Below are 17,481 nucleotides of genomic sequence, written 5' to 3' on the forward strand. Positions count from 1 at the left end.
GGAGAGATCTCTATTCTCCTTTGCAATGAAGGCAATCAGGGAGATGATAGGCCATAGGCAGCTGGGTCCTACACACCTTATTTCCTCATTCCCAAGAAGGTGTTTTGGACTTAAGGGGCCTCAACAGATATCTAAGACCTCTGCCATGCAAAATCTTGATTGTGGTGAGAAACTGCGCGAGAAGATACACACATCCATCCACATCATCTATGTAGGTTGTCAGTCATCTTTTGTAATCTAATATATATTTGGAACCCCACCCTAAGAAGTGTGGATAAACAGATGTCCCCCAGAACCAGCAGTAACCCCGGGATGCAGTGGGCCCAGCTCTGAACTACCAGCAACCCCAGCCCCAGGTAGGGTACAGGAAAAATCAGTACAGAATGTCTGGATATCTACTGTATACCTTCCCTTCCTTTTTTCTCCTTCAGTCCCTCCTGCATATGGTCAAAGTGGCTCCAAACTGCCCCCATACCATTTTGTTATTAGAAATTTCTTCAGTCACCCTTGGGAGTGATTAGAGCACTTGAATTCAGTGATTTGGATGGGTGAGTGCATACTTTTGACAAATATAGTGTACCTTCTTTTGACCCAGGCCCACAGGACAACAGACCAGCTGTTTGTCTACTATAGAGCTAATTGCTCAGGTAACCAGTCACTAAGACAACACTCTCTCGCTGAGGTCATCCAAAAGGCATATGAAATGGCAGTGAGGTTAACCCTTGCAAGGGTGTATGTGGTCTCTCCACCTTATTGGTTTCATGGCGAAGTGCTTCTCTCTCAGAATTCTGTGCAGTGGCCTCCTTGACTAAACAAGTCTATTTCATCAGGTTCTACTGCATGAATCTGGCATCCAATAGTTCATTTGGTGAATGTATGATGATCTTAGTGCAGCAGGACACCCTGAGGACCATGCCTTTGAGGTCATTGCAGTTCAGATTGCTAGGAGAGATTTCATCTTTTAATATTAGACTTGTAAGTCATTGGGCTCTGGAGCTCTAATGCTCTGGAGGGGCCTCTAGATGTGTGGGGCCTGGATCTCCTCCATGCCTGCTTCATGTCCTAGTGGGCAGGGCTATGGCTCCCCACACCTTCTATTAGACACTTACATGGAGAAACCTTGTGAATACAAGCGCGCTTACACACACTTATGTGCACATGGGTGTTCACACCTGAGTACCTGTTTGTACACACTATCTTGGTTGGCTGCTGCCTCGAAACATATCATGCCTTATAAGTACTGTTTTCTGCTCAGTAGCATTCAATACTTATTATTTACTGTTACTTATGCTTATGTTGGTTGTTGCTGTGGATTTCCTATTGTGTTGTTCTCTTTCTGCTTGTCTTTTTTTGTTTTCCAGCAGGTTAACTCTGTCTCTTTTCTCCTCTATTTTTCTTTCCGTCTCCTTCTGTTGAGCCTCTTACCAACTTCTCTTTCCTTCCTCTTTCTCGTTCCTATCTGCCAGTCCTGTCCGTTTCGATTGTAATAATTTAAAAGTAAAAAAATAAATAAATAATAAAGATCGAACAAACTATGACAGTCAAGTGGTCCTGTATGGTAAAATCCGTAATGATCTGCTTGGGAAAGGACAGGCAAAAAAATTGAAAAACAATAGCGATTAGTGTGCTGCCAACTAATATGTGGAATATGTAGCATGGACAGTCAACCAACGATTTATTCTGGTTTGAATGTTTATAATAATACAGCATTTGCCAGTGTAATTCAGTGAATTCATATTTGGAGGTTTACTGTAATGGTAAAAAATTGACTTAATTTATGTGCACCAGAATATTATTTTTTAATCAGTTATGTTTATGGAACAACATATTAGGTGTTTGATTAAATCAAGAGGGTCATAGTTGAGGTGAGTGCATCCATACAATGTTTTGTTTTTTTTGTTGGTTTTTTTTGCATACGTAAATGAAATTCTTGCAGTTTGATATTGACCCTTATCCAGAAAAAAAAAACGTCTGAATTTGATGTGTGGCTATTTTACCTGACATCCTTTTTGTAGAGACTGTTGTCTCTTACCACATACTAATTTCCTTTGACTTGAAGTTGACTCACATTGAGAAGGGAAGCTTATTTATACCAGTGTACTTTCTATTTATTTTTTTAATTACCAGTGACATTTGCAATGAAATAAAAAGGGAGAACTGAGTCCACTAGCAAAACATGTTGCTCCTATTTGAAATTGTACTTTTTTTGTGCTATGCAACCCCTCAGAACTATTTGTATGTGACAAAACAGTTATCTGGCACCCTAGAAATTAGAGCAGGTATTTCCAGTGACAGACAAATGTTATAGGAATTCTTTTTAAAAGCAGAAATAAAATTCCTGATTGAGTGAGCTAATTTGAAACTGCAAGTAATGTCGTTGCTGAGGTTTACTGTTTTTCTTTCCCCTCTCTGCCCACACAAGTGAAGATACATCTCAATTTCTCAGCAAGGCAGTGATTCATCATACTTCAGTCATTCTCTGAGACTGGGATGCAGGAAGTCATGCACATGCAGTGTGTTGGAAGAGTAGGTGGCAAGAGAGAGAAAGTGAGAGAGCAGGGTCAACTGGAGGTTATGGCTGCGGTTGAATGAAACTCTTAGCACAGTGAGTAAAGCTTTACCACGGAGCAGCATGAGGTACAAGTAGTACAATAAATTAAAGGAGTGCTTGGCAGGCAAGTAGCTGAACAGTTAAACAGTCATGTTTCATGTTATAGATAAAGAGTGTAAAGAAATTCTGTCTTTTTCCATAAATGTCTCAGGGGTGAAAATTTTGTCATTACATGGAAAGAAAAGCAATGCTAGTTCTTAAAACTAGTTCTCCTTTTGGGTAGCATGTATTTATGCTTGTCTACAAAAATAAATGCTTATCCCTTCTTTCTCCAAAAAGTGACAAAATAACAAAGGAATTTCAGTGTTACTAAAAGAAAAAGCCTAAAATTCCTTCAAATGCTTTGATACACAGGCTTACATCTAGTGTTGGGGCTTATACTCAAACAAAAAAATCTGAACATAAGTGTTGCATCTTCAAAAAAACCAAATTAGGAATCAATGATCCACACACAGGGAATACAGTTGCTTCTTATTTACTGAACCTTGTGTCACATGTTACAGGTATAACTTTTTACACCAGCCTAACTTACAGCCCTCTCTACTTCTACATTCTTACATTTACCTCAGCTTTTGGGACAGCCTCGCATTGGTGGTTCAGTGGTAGAGCTTTTGCCTGCCACGCGGGAGACACGGGTTCGTTTCCCGGCCAATGCTCAGAATTGCAAGAAATTCTTATTATGTATTATACCTTTTATCATTTAAAACTACACATTTTATCTGAAATGTGACTGCAATGAGAAAAAAGTATAATTGCATAAAAAATACACTGAAAAAACTGGGAGCACTGGACTATCAGAGTATAATGCAAAATCAGTAAAGGGACAGCTAGGAGTTATAAACCATTCTGAATTTCACCTGCTTTGGTGAAAATAAAAGTGGCAACAGATGCTGTGGAGGGGCAAAGAAAACCACCAAAAAGTAAATGGTTTGTAGGTGGTACCTCTTTATCGATGATGACAAATTTTTCTCTAGTTTTGATTTTTGTTAGTAATGTTGTAACTACACAGCAAATCCAGCATGTCCAAATTAACACTGTCGGATTTGATTTCAACACTATTAAAGTGTCTATATGGGTCCACACCACAGAGTGTTAATTTAACTCTTTTTGGAGAGTTGGTACGTTAACTCTGATTTAGTGTTAAACACCAAATCTTTCTGGAGTTGATAATTTAACACTTGGTGTTAAGAGTTTATATATTAACTCTCAAAGAGTATTTTAGTTTAACTACGTGAGAGTTATCTTCTAATTAATTCTAAAAAGCGGGAATTTTACTGTTCTGAACTTCTAGAAATTTCTTTTGGAAATAAACATTTACTAAAAAGACGCAATGGTTTTTGAAAAACATTTATTCTGAACTGTGCACCACAATTTCAAAGCATTTTCTGAAAGCTGTTCTCACTTTCATTAGAATTTTGTTTATCAAAAGGTCTGACATAGATGAGCTGGTAAATGCAAATAACAGCATTCTCATCACTTATTTCTTCAATACAATATGCATGTCCTTCATTCATCACTTTGTGGAACTTCAACGCACTTCTGCTCTCCCCCATATTCCATCTTCACAAGCATATCCTATGTGGAGATTGAATAAAAATTAGTTGATTAATGGCACAAATAATCCAGTAATCAATTGCAGCACAGTAAAAAAAAGGAATCCGTTTTGAGCCATTACTTGTGTAAAGTATTTTCCCATAAGACAAGGACACAGGCAACAGGTAATACTGAACTAAATGTAAAACCTCAACCTTTTTCATTTTTACCTAAACCGTGTGCACAAAACTCTGGAGGGATCTAAATGCTAATGTAGAACCCAGTCAGGACGTCTGCTACTGCTGTTTGCTCGTTTTTTTTTTTTTTATGGGAGATCGTTTTCAGGCTTCAAGTAGCACCATTATACCAATATTTCACATTCTAGACATTGTTTTAGGTGTATTTGACCAAAAGTTTGACTGAAAATTCACATGCAAGCTTTTTTTCAAGGCTGTGGTATTTGCCCGCAGACAATACCTTTCAGCTAGCTAAAACAGAATATTATGCTATCACTGAGCAACATGGCTAATGCCTTTCACACAGCTTTGTTTCAACTCCAAAGAGCCACAGAAGTAAAAGCTCATAATAATAATTGAAACAATCTTTGAAAAAATGACTTACCAAGCATAGTAAACAACTCAAATATGTAGAGCAAAATGTTCTGAAACGGCTTCACTTCAGCTTCGATTGGAGCCTATGGTGCTGGGGGCGGAGTCTGTGAATTTACTCTGTTGGTGTCGTAGCCCCTCTAGGAGTTCAGAGTTAAGAGGTCAAGAGTTAATGTTTCCATTGTAACACCCCCAGATTTGAAATAGAAACACTCATTTTTAACACTCGATTTTAACTACTATCATTTTACACCTCAGAGTTACATTAAAAGAATGTGACTCTGCTTAGAGTAAAATTAACTCTACTTTTGCAAGAAGACTACTAACACCAAAACATTTAACACTTTTGAATTTGCTGTGTACTAGTAGTAATAAACTGTAAGATCATTAGGGTCAGACTTTCTTTAGTTATGGGTTATGTTATGTGATATTAGACCTATTGTCAGATATGGAGATGGAGTTGTCACGATTCATGCCACGGGCACGAGCACTGTGTGGGATTTGGGGAGAATCGCCATGGGAGACACAGTGCGAAGATTGCCAAGAGGAAACGGTGACTATGTCACCAGTGCTCCTCACCACCAACATGGTCTCGAGTACCTCCAGGGTATGAGGACGCTTAGCCTCCAGAGCTAACTACGGAGGAAATTTGTTCACAGACGATTTATGAAGTTGCAGACTCTGTTTGTATGACTCAGGCAGCTAATTCTGAGACTGATTATGCTGCCGAATTGCCTTGCTCTAAGGTAAAATATTATACCTGTGCTCTCTCAAATGTGGTTTGTGTTTCTGAATTTCCTGATCTTGAGACTGGTTTGTGTCTGTCTGTGGCAGGGATAGTTTCAGAGATGTTGGTGTGTGCTGCTAACCTGGTCTTCCCAGAGACTGAAACTCTGACCAGGGCCTCTCCAAAGATTAAGGACAAGAGCTAAGTTTATTCTGGACCCCCAATGGACCCTGAATCTAGGCAGCATTCGGCCATGTCAGCTGTCAGACTGTGCCTCTTTTGTTGTCTTAGGCCCCATTAGCATTGGTCTGGGGACTGGGGGACTCAGGGCACATGTCTTTATCTTGGGCTAGGATTTATCTTGGGGTGGCAGTCCTCACGGGTCGCCCTGCCTGTGTGTCTGTGTAGGCATACTCTGCTGTCGTGTGTTTTGTCTTGGCTCCTCTCCAAGTCCTCTGTTTCCCTGTTTATCTGTATAGGTGTTTGGACGTGTGTATGTGTTTCCTGAAGGACTGGTTTACAAGTGTCATCAGGCCGAGGAGGCTGCTGGAGGCAGCCACACCTGCGGCTCATCAGCCATCACCAAGTTGCAGCTGATACTTTCATTGCCAGCTTCTCTATTTAACTGTGTGGCTGAGCTTCAGTCGACGCTGGATTGTTGAGTTCGCTTGTCAGCCCCAGTTAGCTAGTGAAAACTTTGTGTGTGTGTTGCTTGCCAGTTTGACTGATGTGTTTTTTCCCACTTGGTGTTGGGAGTTTGTCACGGGAGCAAAGCCACTGTACAGATTTGAAATTGTAGTTGTCATGATTCATGCAACCCATCTCTGTGTCTAAGAGGTGAGAGGAATTTAGGACTTGAAACTGACATTTGACAACAGAAAATATATTGTAAATTTTGTATTTTGCTCAAGTTAGTGGTTTAGGTTGAGAGAAAAAAAAGAGGAAAGCAAAAGTAGATGGAGATACTGTATGTTTTGGGGGTGGGGGTTTCCCAGTGAAGAGGTCTACATGAACAATGATTTGTTTCAGGAAGTTTTTCATCCTCTATTTGATTTCAACTGAAAAATAATTAAGTAGGGGGTTAAGCTTTGCTGATGAACTGTCCCTATGTCATGTAACCCAAACTCAGCTTAAAACTAAAAAGTCCATGTGGTGAATTGTACAAACACTAAAAAAGGAACTCCAAAAAATGTGGTAAATGGTTCATGGAGTAGTTCTTATATAGTACTTTTGTACTACTACTAAGTGCTATATCCCTACCTCTCTCTACTGAGCTACAGACACCCCATTTGACACAGAGAATTTCATTTTTTTAGGTCTAAGAGGGACCCACAATATACATTAAAATTCAAGAGTATTTTTAAATCTATAAATAAAAGTATTTTCCTTTAAATTCCTGCCCCGAAATCCAGATCCAGGTTCCCTACAAAAATTAAACACTTTTGAAGTTGGCCTCCTCCACCTGTGGTACACAGGAAAACGGAGAGAGTAATGTTTCCAGAGTCAACATCATTTTCATCTAAAAGAGTAGTTATTGCACGTTTTGGAACCTAATCACTTCAATTGGCCGCTAGAGTTGGAGCCAAAAAACAGAGGAAATTCTATCGGAGTAATATAGAAAGACCACGCCCATTTTCGCTTCTTAAGTTTCGTTTCTGCCGCCATTTTCTTATCCCGCAGTGGAACGGAGGCGACTGTCAGCATAAGCCAGGTAAGTGAGCAAAGTGCTAAATAATGATTTTATATAGAATAAAATGTGGAGTTTTTGTTTATGTGAAGGGTAATGCATGTATTATATTACAGCTTCTGAGTTTGTGGGTCTTACATGCTACATAATTGCCAAGGTTTATGCTAATGTTAGCTTCCAACAAAATTAATGTTGTTCGACCACTCAGACAGCTATATTTCAATAAACTTAATTTAGCATTGCTGAATAGCTGTTTTAGGTAGTATAATTGACCAGGGAAGTGTGTTTTTAACAAATCCTGTGCACCAATGTTTTATCCAAAATGGTAGGTGAGCACATGTTTTTTACTCAGAATTGAATTGTGTGCATGGTTGCAGTCTGTAGCCCCTAGTGTATTAGATTAGCATTATACAAACTTCCTATTGCTGCAATGTAGAGCTTTCTATTACTTATGTGTTTTTTTTACATGCTTTTTCATCATCATCATCATCAACTTTATTTATAAAGCACTTTAAAACAACCACAGCTGACACAAAGTGCTGTACATTGGAACTGTAAAATAAAATTACATGAGATATAAATAAAAAACAAATAAAAGAAGAGTGAAATCATTAATTAAATAACTACTGCATTAAAAAAGAAACTAAGTCTCACTGAGGTTAAAAGCCAAGGAATAAAAGTGGGTTTTAAGACGTGATTTAAAAGTGGGCAGTGAAGGGGCCTCTCTAACATGCATGGGCAAATTATTCCATAATTTTGGAGCCACAATAGAGAAGGCCCTGTCCCCTCTGAGCTTCCTCCTGGATCTCGGTACCTCCAGGAGCAGCTGGTCAGCTGACCTGAGAGAGCGACAGGGTATGTGGGGATGAAGAAGCTCAGAGAGGTAAGGCGGGGCAAGACTGTGTAGACATTTAAAAACAAACATAAGAATTTTAAAATTAACTCTAAAAGACACAGGCAGCCAGTGCAGAGAGGCCAGCACGGGGGTTATATGCTCTCTTTTTCGAGTTCCTGTTAGGAGTCGTGCAGCCGCATTTTGAACCAGCTGCAGACGTGAGAGCAATGACTGACTGACCCCCACATAAAGTGAATTACAGTAGTCCAGGCGGGAAGAAATAAAAGCATGGATCACTGTTTCAAGGTGCTGCCTCGAAAGAAAAGATTTTAGTCTTGCCAGTCGCCTTAAATGATAAAAACTGGACTTCACCACTGCTCTGATTTGGTTGTCCAATTTAAAATCACTGTCCAACTTAAAACCAAGGTCAGTAACAACAGATTTAAAATAGACTTCCAGGGATCCTAAAACAACAGAGGAGGACTCACAGGGACCACTGGGTCCAAACACCAACACTTCTGTTTTCTTTTTATTAAAATTTAAAAAGTTTCGAGCCAACCAAGCTTTAATGTCATCTAGACATGTCAAGAGAGGTTTTATGGAGATGGCATCCTTGCGTTTTAGTGTCAAATAAATTTGGCAGTCATCGGCATAACAGTGAAATGAGATCCCATGCCTTCTAAGGATAGAACCCAGAGGCAGTAGATACAGAGAAAAGAGCAGTGGCCCTAAAATTGAGCCCTGTGGGACACCACATGACAGAGGAGCAGAAGACGATTCGTAACCGAGAAGGCTGACAGAGAAAGTTCTATCTGACAAATAAGACCTAAACCAATTGAGTGCAGTGCCACCAATACCCACTACATCATGTAATCGAGAAATTAAAATATTGTGGTCTACTGTGTCAAAGGCAGCAGTTAGGTCAAGCAAGACAAGAACAACATGGTTACCAGAATCACATGCCAGAAGGAGGTCATTAAAAACCCTTAATAATGCAGATTCTGTGCTGTGAAGGGTTTTAAAACCTGACTGAAAAACCTCAAAGATTCCATTTTCATCTAGAAAATCTTTCAGTTGACTAAAAACAATTTTCTCTAAAACCTTGGAGACTAAAGGCAGCTTGGAAATAGGCCTATAGTTCGCTAAAACTGTGTGATCAAGGCCAGGTTTCTTAAGCAGTGGCTGTACTACTGCATGTTTGAAATTTGCAGGAACCACACCAGAAGACAGACTGCTGTTAATAATGTCAAGGACATACTGTTGTATACTAGGAAAAATTTCTTTAAAGAATTGTGGAGGGACAGGATCCCGTGGGGAACCTGTGGGCTTAATATGGCGAACCACATCCTCTAAAGAGGAGAGCGTCACAAGCTCAAACTGAGTGAAAACAGCAGCGCAAGGGACAGAGACTGAGGGGTCAGAGTCAGGAGCTGTGATAAGAGCCCTGATGGTGACAACCTTTTCAATAAAAAAGTTCAGAAAATCATTGCAAATCTCAGGAGAAACTTCCAAACAGACATTCAAAGGAGTATTAAGAACAGTGTCAATGGTCCTAAATAACACACGTGGGTTATGACAGTTGGAAGAAATAATATTTGCAAAATATTCCCTTTTTGCCTCTTTAACAGTGTTCTGGTAGCGATGCCAGCAGTCTTTGAGAATTTGAAATGATACATGCAGTTTATCCTTTTTCCACCTCCGTTCTGCTCGACGACATTCCCTCTTAACAGCACGACTGCTCTCATTAAACCAAGGCTCAGGTTTAGCCTTAAGCTGCCTGGTTTTTAAAGGAGCCACAGAGTCCATGATTTTTTGACAGCAAGAATTAAACCAGGAATGTAGGTCTTCTGTGTCAGAGGAAACAAAGTCAGAAGGCCCGCCGAGCTGATTAAAAGCAGCAGAAAACTGCGCAGCAGTGGCGGGGTTAATAACCCGACAGCACCGAGTAGCAGTGCCAGGTTTAACTGCGGTATATGTCAAACCAACGTTGAATAACACAGGCATATGATCTGAGAGTGCACAGTCACAAATCTCCAAGTCAGTGACAGGCAGACCATATGACAGAACATTTCATCAGAACAGAGCATCGTGAGATTGTAAGACATACCGTATTTTCACGACCATAAGGCGCACTGTGCTAAAAGGCGCAGTCTCAGTTATGTGTGCCCTTACTGTATTTAACACACACATAAGGTGCACTGGACCATAGGGCGCATACAAGTACCGTATGCGTATTTAAAAATAAAGCGGGAGCAAACCTGAATTCGGTACCTTACTCACATTTCTATTGCCGGTAATCGTCATCATCAACAACACACAAGCATACAAGTGTGCATATTTAAAAATAAAGCAGGAGCAAAACTGAGTTTGGTACTCACATTTTTATTACCAATAATCGTCATCATCAACAACACACAAGCATACAAGTGTGCGTATTTAAAAATAAAGCAGGAGCAAAACAAAGTTTGGTACTCACATTTTTATCATAAATCAAACCCATCGAAGTCCTCATCCTCTGTGTCTGAATTGAACAGCTGCGCTAAATCTCCATCAAACATGCCAGGTTCACTGTCTTCACCGTCAGAGTCACTTTCCGTGCCGTGCGGCTCCTCGGAAACGATGCCGGCTTTTGCGAAAGCTCGAACAACAGTGCCAGCAGACATGTTAGCCCAAGCATCTACAATCCATTGGCAAATTGTGGCGTAACTCGCCCGGCGCTGCCTTCCACTCTTAGTGAAACTGTGGTCTCCACCGGTCATCCATCGCTCCCAGGCCGCTCGCAGCCTTACTTTGAACGGGCGGTTCACACCAATGTCCAGCGGTTGGAGTTCCTTTGTCAGGCCTCCCGGAATGACAGCAAGCTCACAGTTCATTTGCTTCACAAGTTTTTTCACATCTGCTGTGAGATGGGCACGCATAGAGTCACAGATCAACAGCAATGGTGATGCGTGGAAAAAACCACCTGGTCTCCTTACATACACCTCCCTCAGCCAGTCTTTCATCATTTCCTCATCCATCCAGCCCTTTTCATTTGCCTTAATGATGATTTCTGCTGGAAACTTCTCTTTAGGCAAAGTCTTTCGCTTAAAAATCACCATAGGCGGCAGTTTCTGTCCATTAGCATGGCAGCCAAGCACAACAGTAAAAGAAGACTTTTCATACCCCGTTGTGCGTATCGCTACCGTGCTGGTCCCCTTCTTCTCCACAGTGTGACTCACCGGGATGTCAAAAGTGAGCGGGACCTCGTCCATGTTTGTGATGTGGCTGGGTTGGATGTTTTTGTTGCCGATGTGTTTGCTGCAGTAGGAGCGGAAGATGGCCAGCTTTTCCTTATAATCCGCTGGAAGTTGCTGCGCTACCGTAGTCCTGGTCCGGATGGAAAAATGGCACCGTTTCATAAAACGAAAGCACCAAGACGGACCTCCTTGGAAATGTTCAATGTTCATCTCTTCAGCTAGTGAAACTGCTTTCAGCCGAATGGTGACCGTCGAAACGCTTCTCCCGCTCGCTCTTTGCTCGATGATCCACCGCTCGAGTCTTTCCTCCAACTCGAGCCACCTCGCCTTATGTCCGCGGAAACTCAGCTGCGTTTTCTTGACCTGCCGGAGCTTGTTTTCCAGCTTCCTCCATTTGCGAACCATCGATTCGTTAATCTTAAATTCTCTCGCCGCTGCTCGATTTCCATGTTCCTCCGCGTAGCTGATGGCCTTCAGTTTAAACTGTGCTTCGTAAGCGTGTCTCTTTGCCATTTTCAGGGTTGTTAAAACAACGATGTCCTGCATAATGCACATACCTGTTCTTTTATACAGGTATGTGCGATTGTCCCGGTATATACGATCAACGCCCACACTTCACCCTTTAACGTTCTCATGGTGTTCTCTACTATGTCCTCCTTACAACACATAGGGCGCACCGCGCTATAGGGCGCGCCGCACTTTTTGAAGAAAATCTAAGACTTTTAAGTGCGCCTTATGGTCGTGAAAATACGGTACAAGGAATATATGTGTGTGTTTTGTTCAATTTTGCAAGTATTTGTAATAAATCTGATTATTTAACAATATCCTTTTCATATCATGAAGGATGCAAGCTGTGCGTGTAAAGTATAGAGAACAACAAAAGTACATCTGTTTTGAGGGCCAACTGACCTACACATCGTTTTTGGAATGTGGTGAGTAAAAAAATCAAAGTTTCCAGTGTGTTTCATAGCTTGTGTGAATCAGTCAAGCTTTGGGGATGGTGCTGTAATAGCTGCTATACCAAATGTTTAGGCTTTTTTTCTGGTTCAGTTTATGTAATTTCACTTTTTTTTTTGCCTTGTTCTGGTATTAATTTCAAATGTATAATGCAATTTTATAATGTTCACAGTTGCCAAGAAGTTCAACATTCCAAACTTGGACTTCAAAGTTTTTGATGACTCAAAGACTGAAGTTGATGAGGATGTTTTTGATTTCCTTATGAAAAAACAAAACCTTGGTGTGCTAGAGATTTGTCAAGCAGAAGGTCCAAATCCAGATGGTAAGTATCTTGGAATGTCATCATCATCGTCATTTTTAAACTTTTAATTGACCGGGTAGTGGGGAGAGAAACCACAGTCCAGTTTATTTCCTGGTTGCAAGTTGAGAGGGTGTGAGCAGTTACGTAAGCACAGTCAGTTGTCCTATCAAATTACTTGGTCCAAATATTAAGATTGGCCAAACTTTTTTCAGGATCCCACGGAAATGGAATAATGATGAGTTTCTATCCCTGATGGAATTTTTAACAGTTTAATGTCCCATCAGCTTGGTAACAGCATTTTAACTTAAGCAAAGAAAAATCTAACATCTGCAGAAAGGTAAATGTCACTAGAATCACTCAATCACTGACCCACTGTGTCATTCATGCTTTAAGTCCTGGCTAGTAGAACATGTTCTGTGTAAGGCAAGCTAATAAATTTACTGAATTGTTTTCAAATAATCCTATATTTTGCTGGGTACTACAATGTTTATGATTGTGTAAATAACACTAACCATCATACAAACTTAAACAAGAAGGCAAGAAGACATGAAACACTAAACATATAAAGGCTAATTTACATCATGGAGCCCTGCTCTCAAAAACTGACATGGATTTAACTATTTCTGAAGCTGGACTAAAGAAATAACTGCTAAACATTTAAAAAGATTTTCTGTTTGTTATGGAATGTGATGTCATGTGGTTGGTTGTGACTAATAAACTTAAATTAGTTTGTGTTATCGATTCTGTCACTCATTGGCTAAAACAGGAACATCAAGGCACTACAACTAAAAATCTTCAACACTGCTCACTCATAAAGCACTTTACAAACCCAGCTACATGAACCTCATTGTTGCAGTCAGGGGCAGCACAAAAGTGACCTCTATAATTTTTATGATTTGATAGATTCTTCTGCAAGCACCTCCTTTACCAGTTCCAGTGGAGAAATTGAAGTGGACTCTGATGACACCATATTATTGGAACACACCCATATGGAAAAGCTATTTATAAATCTTATAAAGTTTGTATCTGTCTTGTGTGAAACTTGTATGAAAAGCATATACGAGTGAAAATAGATATAAGATCACTTGAAAAATTATATAATGAAACTTGTATGTTTTGGATACTTACTAAAACAATGTATGAAAGTAATGAGAAAGTGGCCACTTTCATGAGTAAATCATGTAAGCCTTATATGATTTACTCATGAAAGTGGCCACTTTCATGAGTAATCACATATAAGTTTTTACTATTTCTTTTCCATATGGGCAGTCCTACAACAAGACGGAGAGCTGACGACACTTCTCTTGCCCGAATAAGCTATGTAGTTTGCTGTATACCCTTTCAGAAAGTTGACACAAATTTGAATATATTATATGTATTATTATCACTGTCATAAAAGCACAAGATTCTGCTGTCTTTCCTTCAGCACAGGTCTGCAAATTGTAGACCAGATCGGCAACATAAAAAGTTAGTGTGCTTGAGAGACAGACAAATTTAAGGGTAATTATTTGTGCTTTTTAACAGAACTTTAGGTGGCTTTGAAGCACAGTGATCATGAATATCTAATGAACCTCAATTCTATACTAAAACATACTTTAAAAAAATAACATGTATTCGTGACTATAGACCTTTGATTTGATCTAGAACGAACCTGAAAGCTTTTTTAGTATCACAAGAAAAATATTTATGATATATTGATTATATATTATTATATCGCTCTATTTTACTGTAACTTCGATGGTTGAAGATGTTCTAAAGAACAAACCAGGAGGAGAGAGGATCATCAATGAGTATGCCCGGACAAAAAGCCTAACGGATAGCAGACGGTCAAGATATTAGTTGCACATATGACAAGTGAACATGGGTATGCTGACATAGTTATTTCATAAGTATATATATGATAAATTCATTTATCATTTATTCATTCATTTATTTTCTTAGAGGTGGTATTTAGACTTTCAACTTTGTGTTTGTCTGTGTAGGACAAGTCCTTCAAGACGTGTTAAAGAGAAATATGCAAAGGGTATCATCACGTTGTTCCCATACCTGGCTGATCCTAGGAGCAGGCTGGGCTATGTAAGTACAAAAAAGAATAAGTTCAAATAATTTACTTTTCACTCGTGAATGTAAGACATTTTTCAGGCATGAAATATATGTAGAATTTACTTAACAGTTTGGCTCTGGATTGAGTAAAGCTGAAGATGTTTTTCTTTTCGCAGGACTTTCCTCTGTGCTGCCTTTTCTTAACTCTCATTATTTAAATCCCTTTAGAGTTCAGCGCTCCAGTCCCGAGCAAGGGAGCTCAATTGCTGCAATTTTCAGATTGAAAGTGTAAATATATTTTAACATGTTAATTAAAATATTTCATTTAATTTTAGGAGCATTTTTACAATGCAGAAGATGGGAGTGGGTATTTGGCTTGGAGATTGAAGTTTATCCAAAAGGAAGCTTCTAATGGACAAAACAAGACTCCCAGAATGTCAAAAACGCAAATGGGTATGTGATATTGTTAGTAGTTATAATTCAAGTCTCACTCATCTGGAGACTAAACTGCATGCATGAAAATTCTAGCTGAGTTCTCAAGCCTTGTAGGACACGGTGTCACTTTTTTGTCTTATTCATATCCACTGTTAGGGGGCCCAACATCTGATAGAGACTGTTTCAGAGAAGACAACTGCCTAATGACAGACAGCTTGTGTTCTGAGGCTATTGCACTGATGAAACATACAGCTGATGAAGGAATTGTTATGATGAAGATGAAGCAGACCTTCAACTATCGCCAAAATATGATTCATGATCCAGTGAAGTCATCTGATATCTTTTTGGACTTCCCAAGATTCCTGGATATAGGAGGATTAGTATGTTTATCTTACCTTCAACTTCCCTCACTGTTACATTTATAAGTTGAGGTGCATCTGAGAAAAAAGTGAGCATAAAAGTTGTTTGATACAAGGAGTTTCAAAAACTTAATTTCATCTCTTCTGCAGATTGAACAAGATTTTACTTTGATGTTCGATGAAGCCACCTCTGTGAAGTTCCTGGAGAAGTGGCCCACTATCTACAAGCAGAAAGTCCTCAAACAAAGCCGTAGTCTCACGCAATCAGATGACCTTCAGTACCTTGTGCAAAATGCTGAATGCACAATAGAAGTGGAAAATGGTGAGATAAAATAAATGGAATTTTATTGTTGTGTTTTAATTGGAGCATTTGAAAGTGTAACACCGTCACCTGCTGTCGCTTTTTTTTTTTCAAAACTTTATAATGTAAGTGTTAACACAGTTGCAGATAACGTGTTTTGGCAGCTAATTATTGTTTCCAATTTACTTGTGTTTCCAGGATGGGACAGTGATATGTCATCCATTTTGATCCTTGTACACCTGTTACCACCATCACCTCATGGCCGCAAGAGACCAGGAAAGCTCTCAGCCAGACAAGCCTGTGACCATCTTGTCAAGTTTGTCAAGGTAAAGTTACAGTAAAGGAAACATAACTAGTTATATTTACATTGATAACAATATTTCAGATGAACTAAAAGGTGTATGTTTAAATACAACTATGAATTTAGTCATTACCAAGAGATGTATACAGCTCAGTCAAGCAGCCTTTATGTCTTCCACAACCATATGTAGGCTGTATTTGCAACATCACACATTTCTTTTATCACTTGAGTAAAGTACACAAACAACAAGTCATTCCAAACTTTAAGTTCATTGTAAATAGAAATGCTACAATTTCAACAAATTAACTGTCATGGTAATTAACATATTTATATAGATTATATCTGCATATAGATTTTTGTAGATATACAGATAACAGATACTAGTTTTGACAAGCTAGTAGTTAAAATTGAACTAGTGTTGTCTGTTTTGTATCTGTCCTTAATTCTGTCAGCTTCTTGTTTTTTAACCGAAGTCTTATCATGTTGGAACGTTTATCTGTCTTTGTGTCACAGACGGGAACTAGCATCCAGGGGCATCTCGATGGCATCACAGAGAGCCTTCAACCATACCTTCTTGCAGTGGGCACTCAGAGGAATGTGATTCACAAGTACTTCATTGTGATAGACAAACATGCAGTCCCTTGTAAGTCACCAGGCTCTCTTGCTTGTTTTGATGAGCTTTTCAAAGCTCACTTTGTCTTTGGTACGTCATATGACCACGATCTGGTCAATATGTACAACTTCCTGCAGACCACCATTTACGAGATAGATGTTGATACAACCCAAGTGAATCCTAGGGTTGCAGAGTTGAGGGCTCGGATGCTGCGTTGAATTTTTTTTTTCTACTAAGAGTGTTGAGCTGGAATGTTTTGTTTCATTTGCAAGAGGTCCCAGACAAATGCTAATTCCTTGATAAAGCATTTCAAAGTGATCCATGGACTCTGTTCTGGTAAGACTCTTCGTCTTAAATGTGGCCAGTTTGGTTGTGCTCAAGTTTATGGCACATTTTCTGGGTTCAAGTTTTGTGTACAAGAGATGGACCTCATGTAATTTGTGTTGAAGAGCTTTTCTGTTGTAAAGCATTTGATTTACAGGTGTCATACAGTGATAGTGATTCCAGTTTTTATATTGTACCATACTGTTTCCTGTGAACAATAAAGGTGGCTGTTAAAATATAAATAATTTCTGATTTATTTATTGTACCTTGCAGTGAATGATAATACATAGAGGGCGAAATAAAGTCACATATTTTTCTTCTTTTAATTCTATTTAGAGTAAAATTTAGTTGTATGTAAAATTTAAATTCTATTTGGAGTGAAAATGTTGTTCTATTTGAAATAAATTAGAATTCAATTCTGAGAAAAATTCTGCTCTATTTAGAATAAAATACTATGTAGAGTAAAATTCTGTTCTACTCAGAGTAAAATTAGGGTGGAGTTGTTTTTATTTTATACTAAACTGAGTAAATTATCATCATGTGTATTAAAATATTTGCAGTGAATAGAGTAGATTTAACTCTGAAAGTTTAACTCTACCGTAAGAGTAAA

General features: G+C 39.1%; 1 protein-coding gene across 2 annotated transcripts; it reads left to right on the plus strand.

The window, feature by feature from the left end:
• The first annotated feature begins 14,957 nt into the window (after nt 1-14,957).
• LOC146652993 (uncharacterized) lies at nt 14,958-17,093 on the plus strand. Of its 2 annotated transcripts, none has more exons than XM_085382065.1 (5): nt 14,958-14,991; nt 15,130-15,353; nt 15,483-15,654; nt 15,832-15,959; nt 16,448-17,093. In XM_085382065.1, exons 1-5 carry the CDS (start codon nt 14,973-14,975, stop codon nt 16,763-16,765), a joined length of 861 nt encoding a protein of 286 aa, XP_085238191.1. In that variant the 5' UTR covers nt 14,958-14,972; the 3' UTR covers nt 16,766-17,093. The 2 variants fall into 2 exon arrangements, with proteins under 2 accessions (XP_085238191.1, XP_085238192.1); XM_085382066.1 differs by having other exon boundaries at nt 15,483-15,652; nt 15,866-15,959.
• Nucleotides 17,094-17,481: the final 388 nt, after the last annotated feature.

Source organism: Rhamphochromis longiceps, linkage group LG15 (genome assembly GCF_057381845.1).
Source record: "Rhamphochromis longiceps isolate RC_006_pf linkage group LG15, R_longiceps_female_GT1.1, whole genome shotgun sequence".
In the NCBI taxonomy this organism is placed as follows: domain Eukaryota; kingdom Metazoa; phylum Chordata; class Actinopteri; order Cichliformes; family Cichlidae; genus Rhamphochromis; species Rhamphochromis longiceps.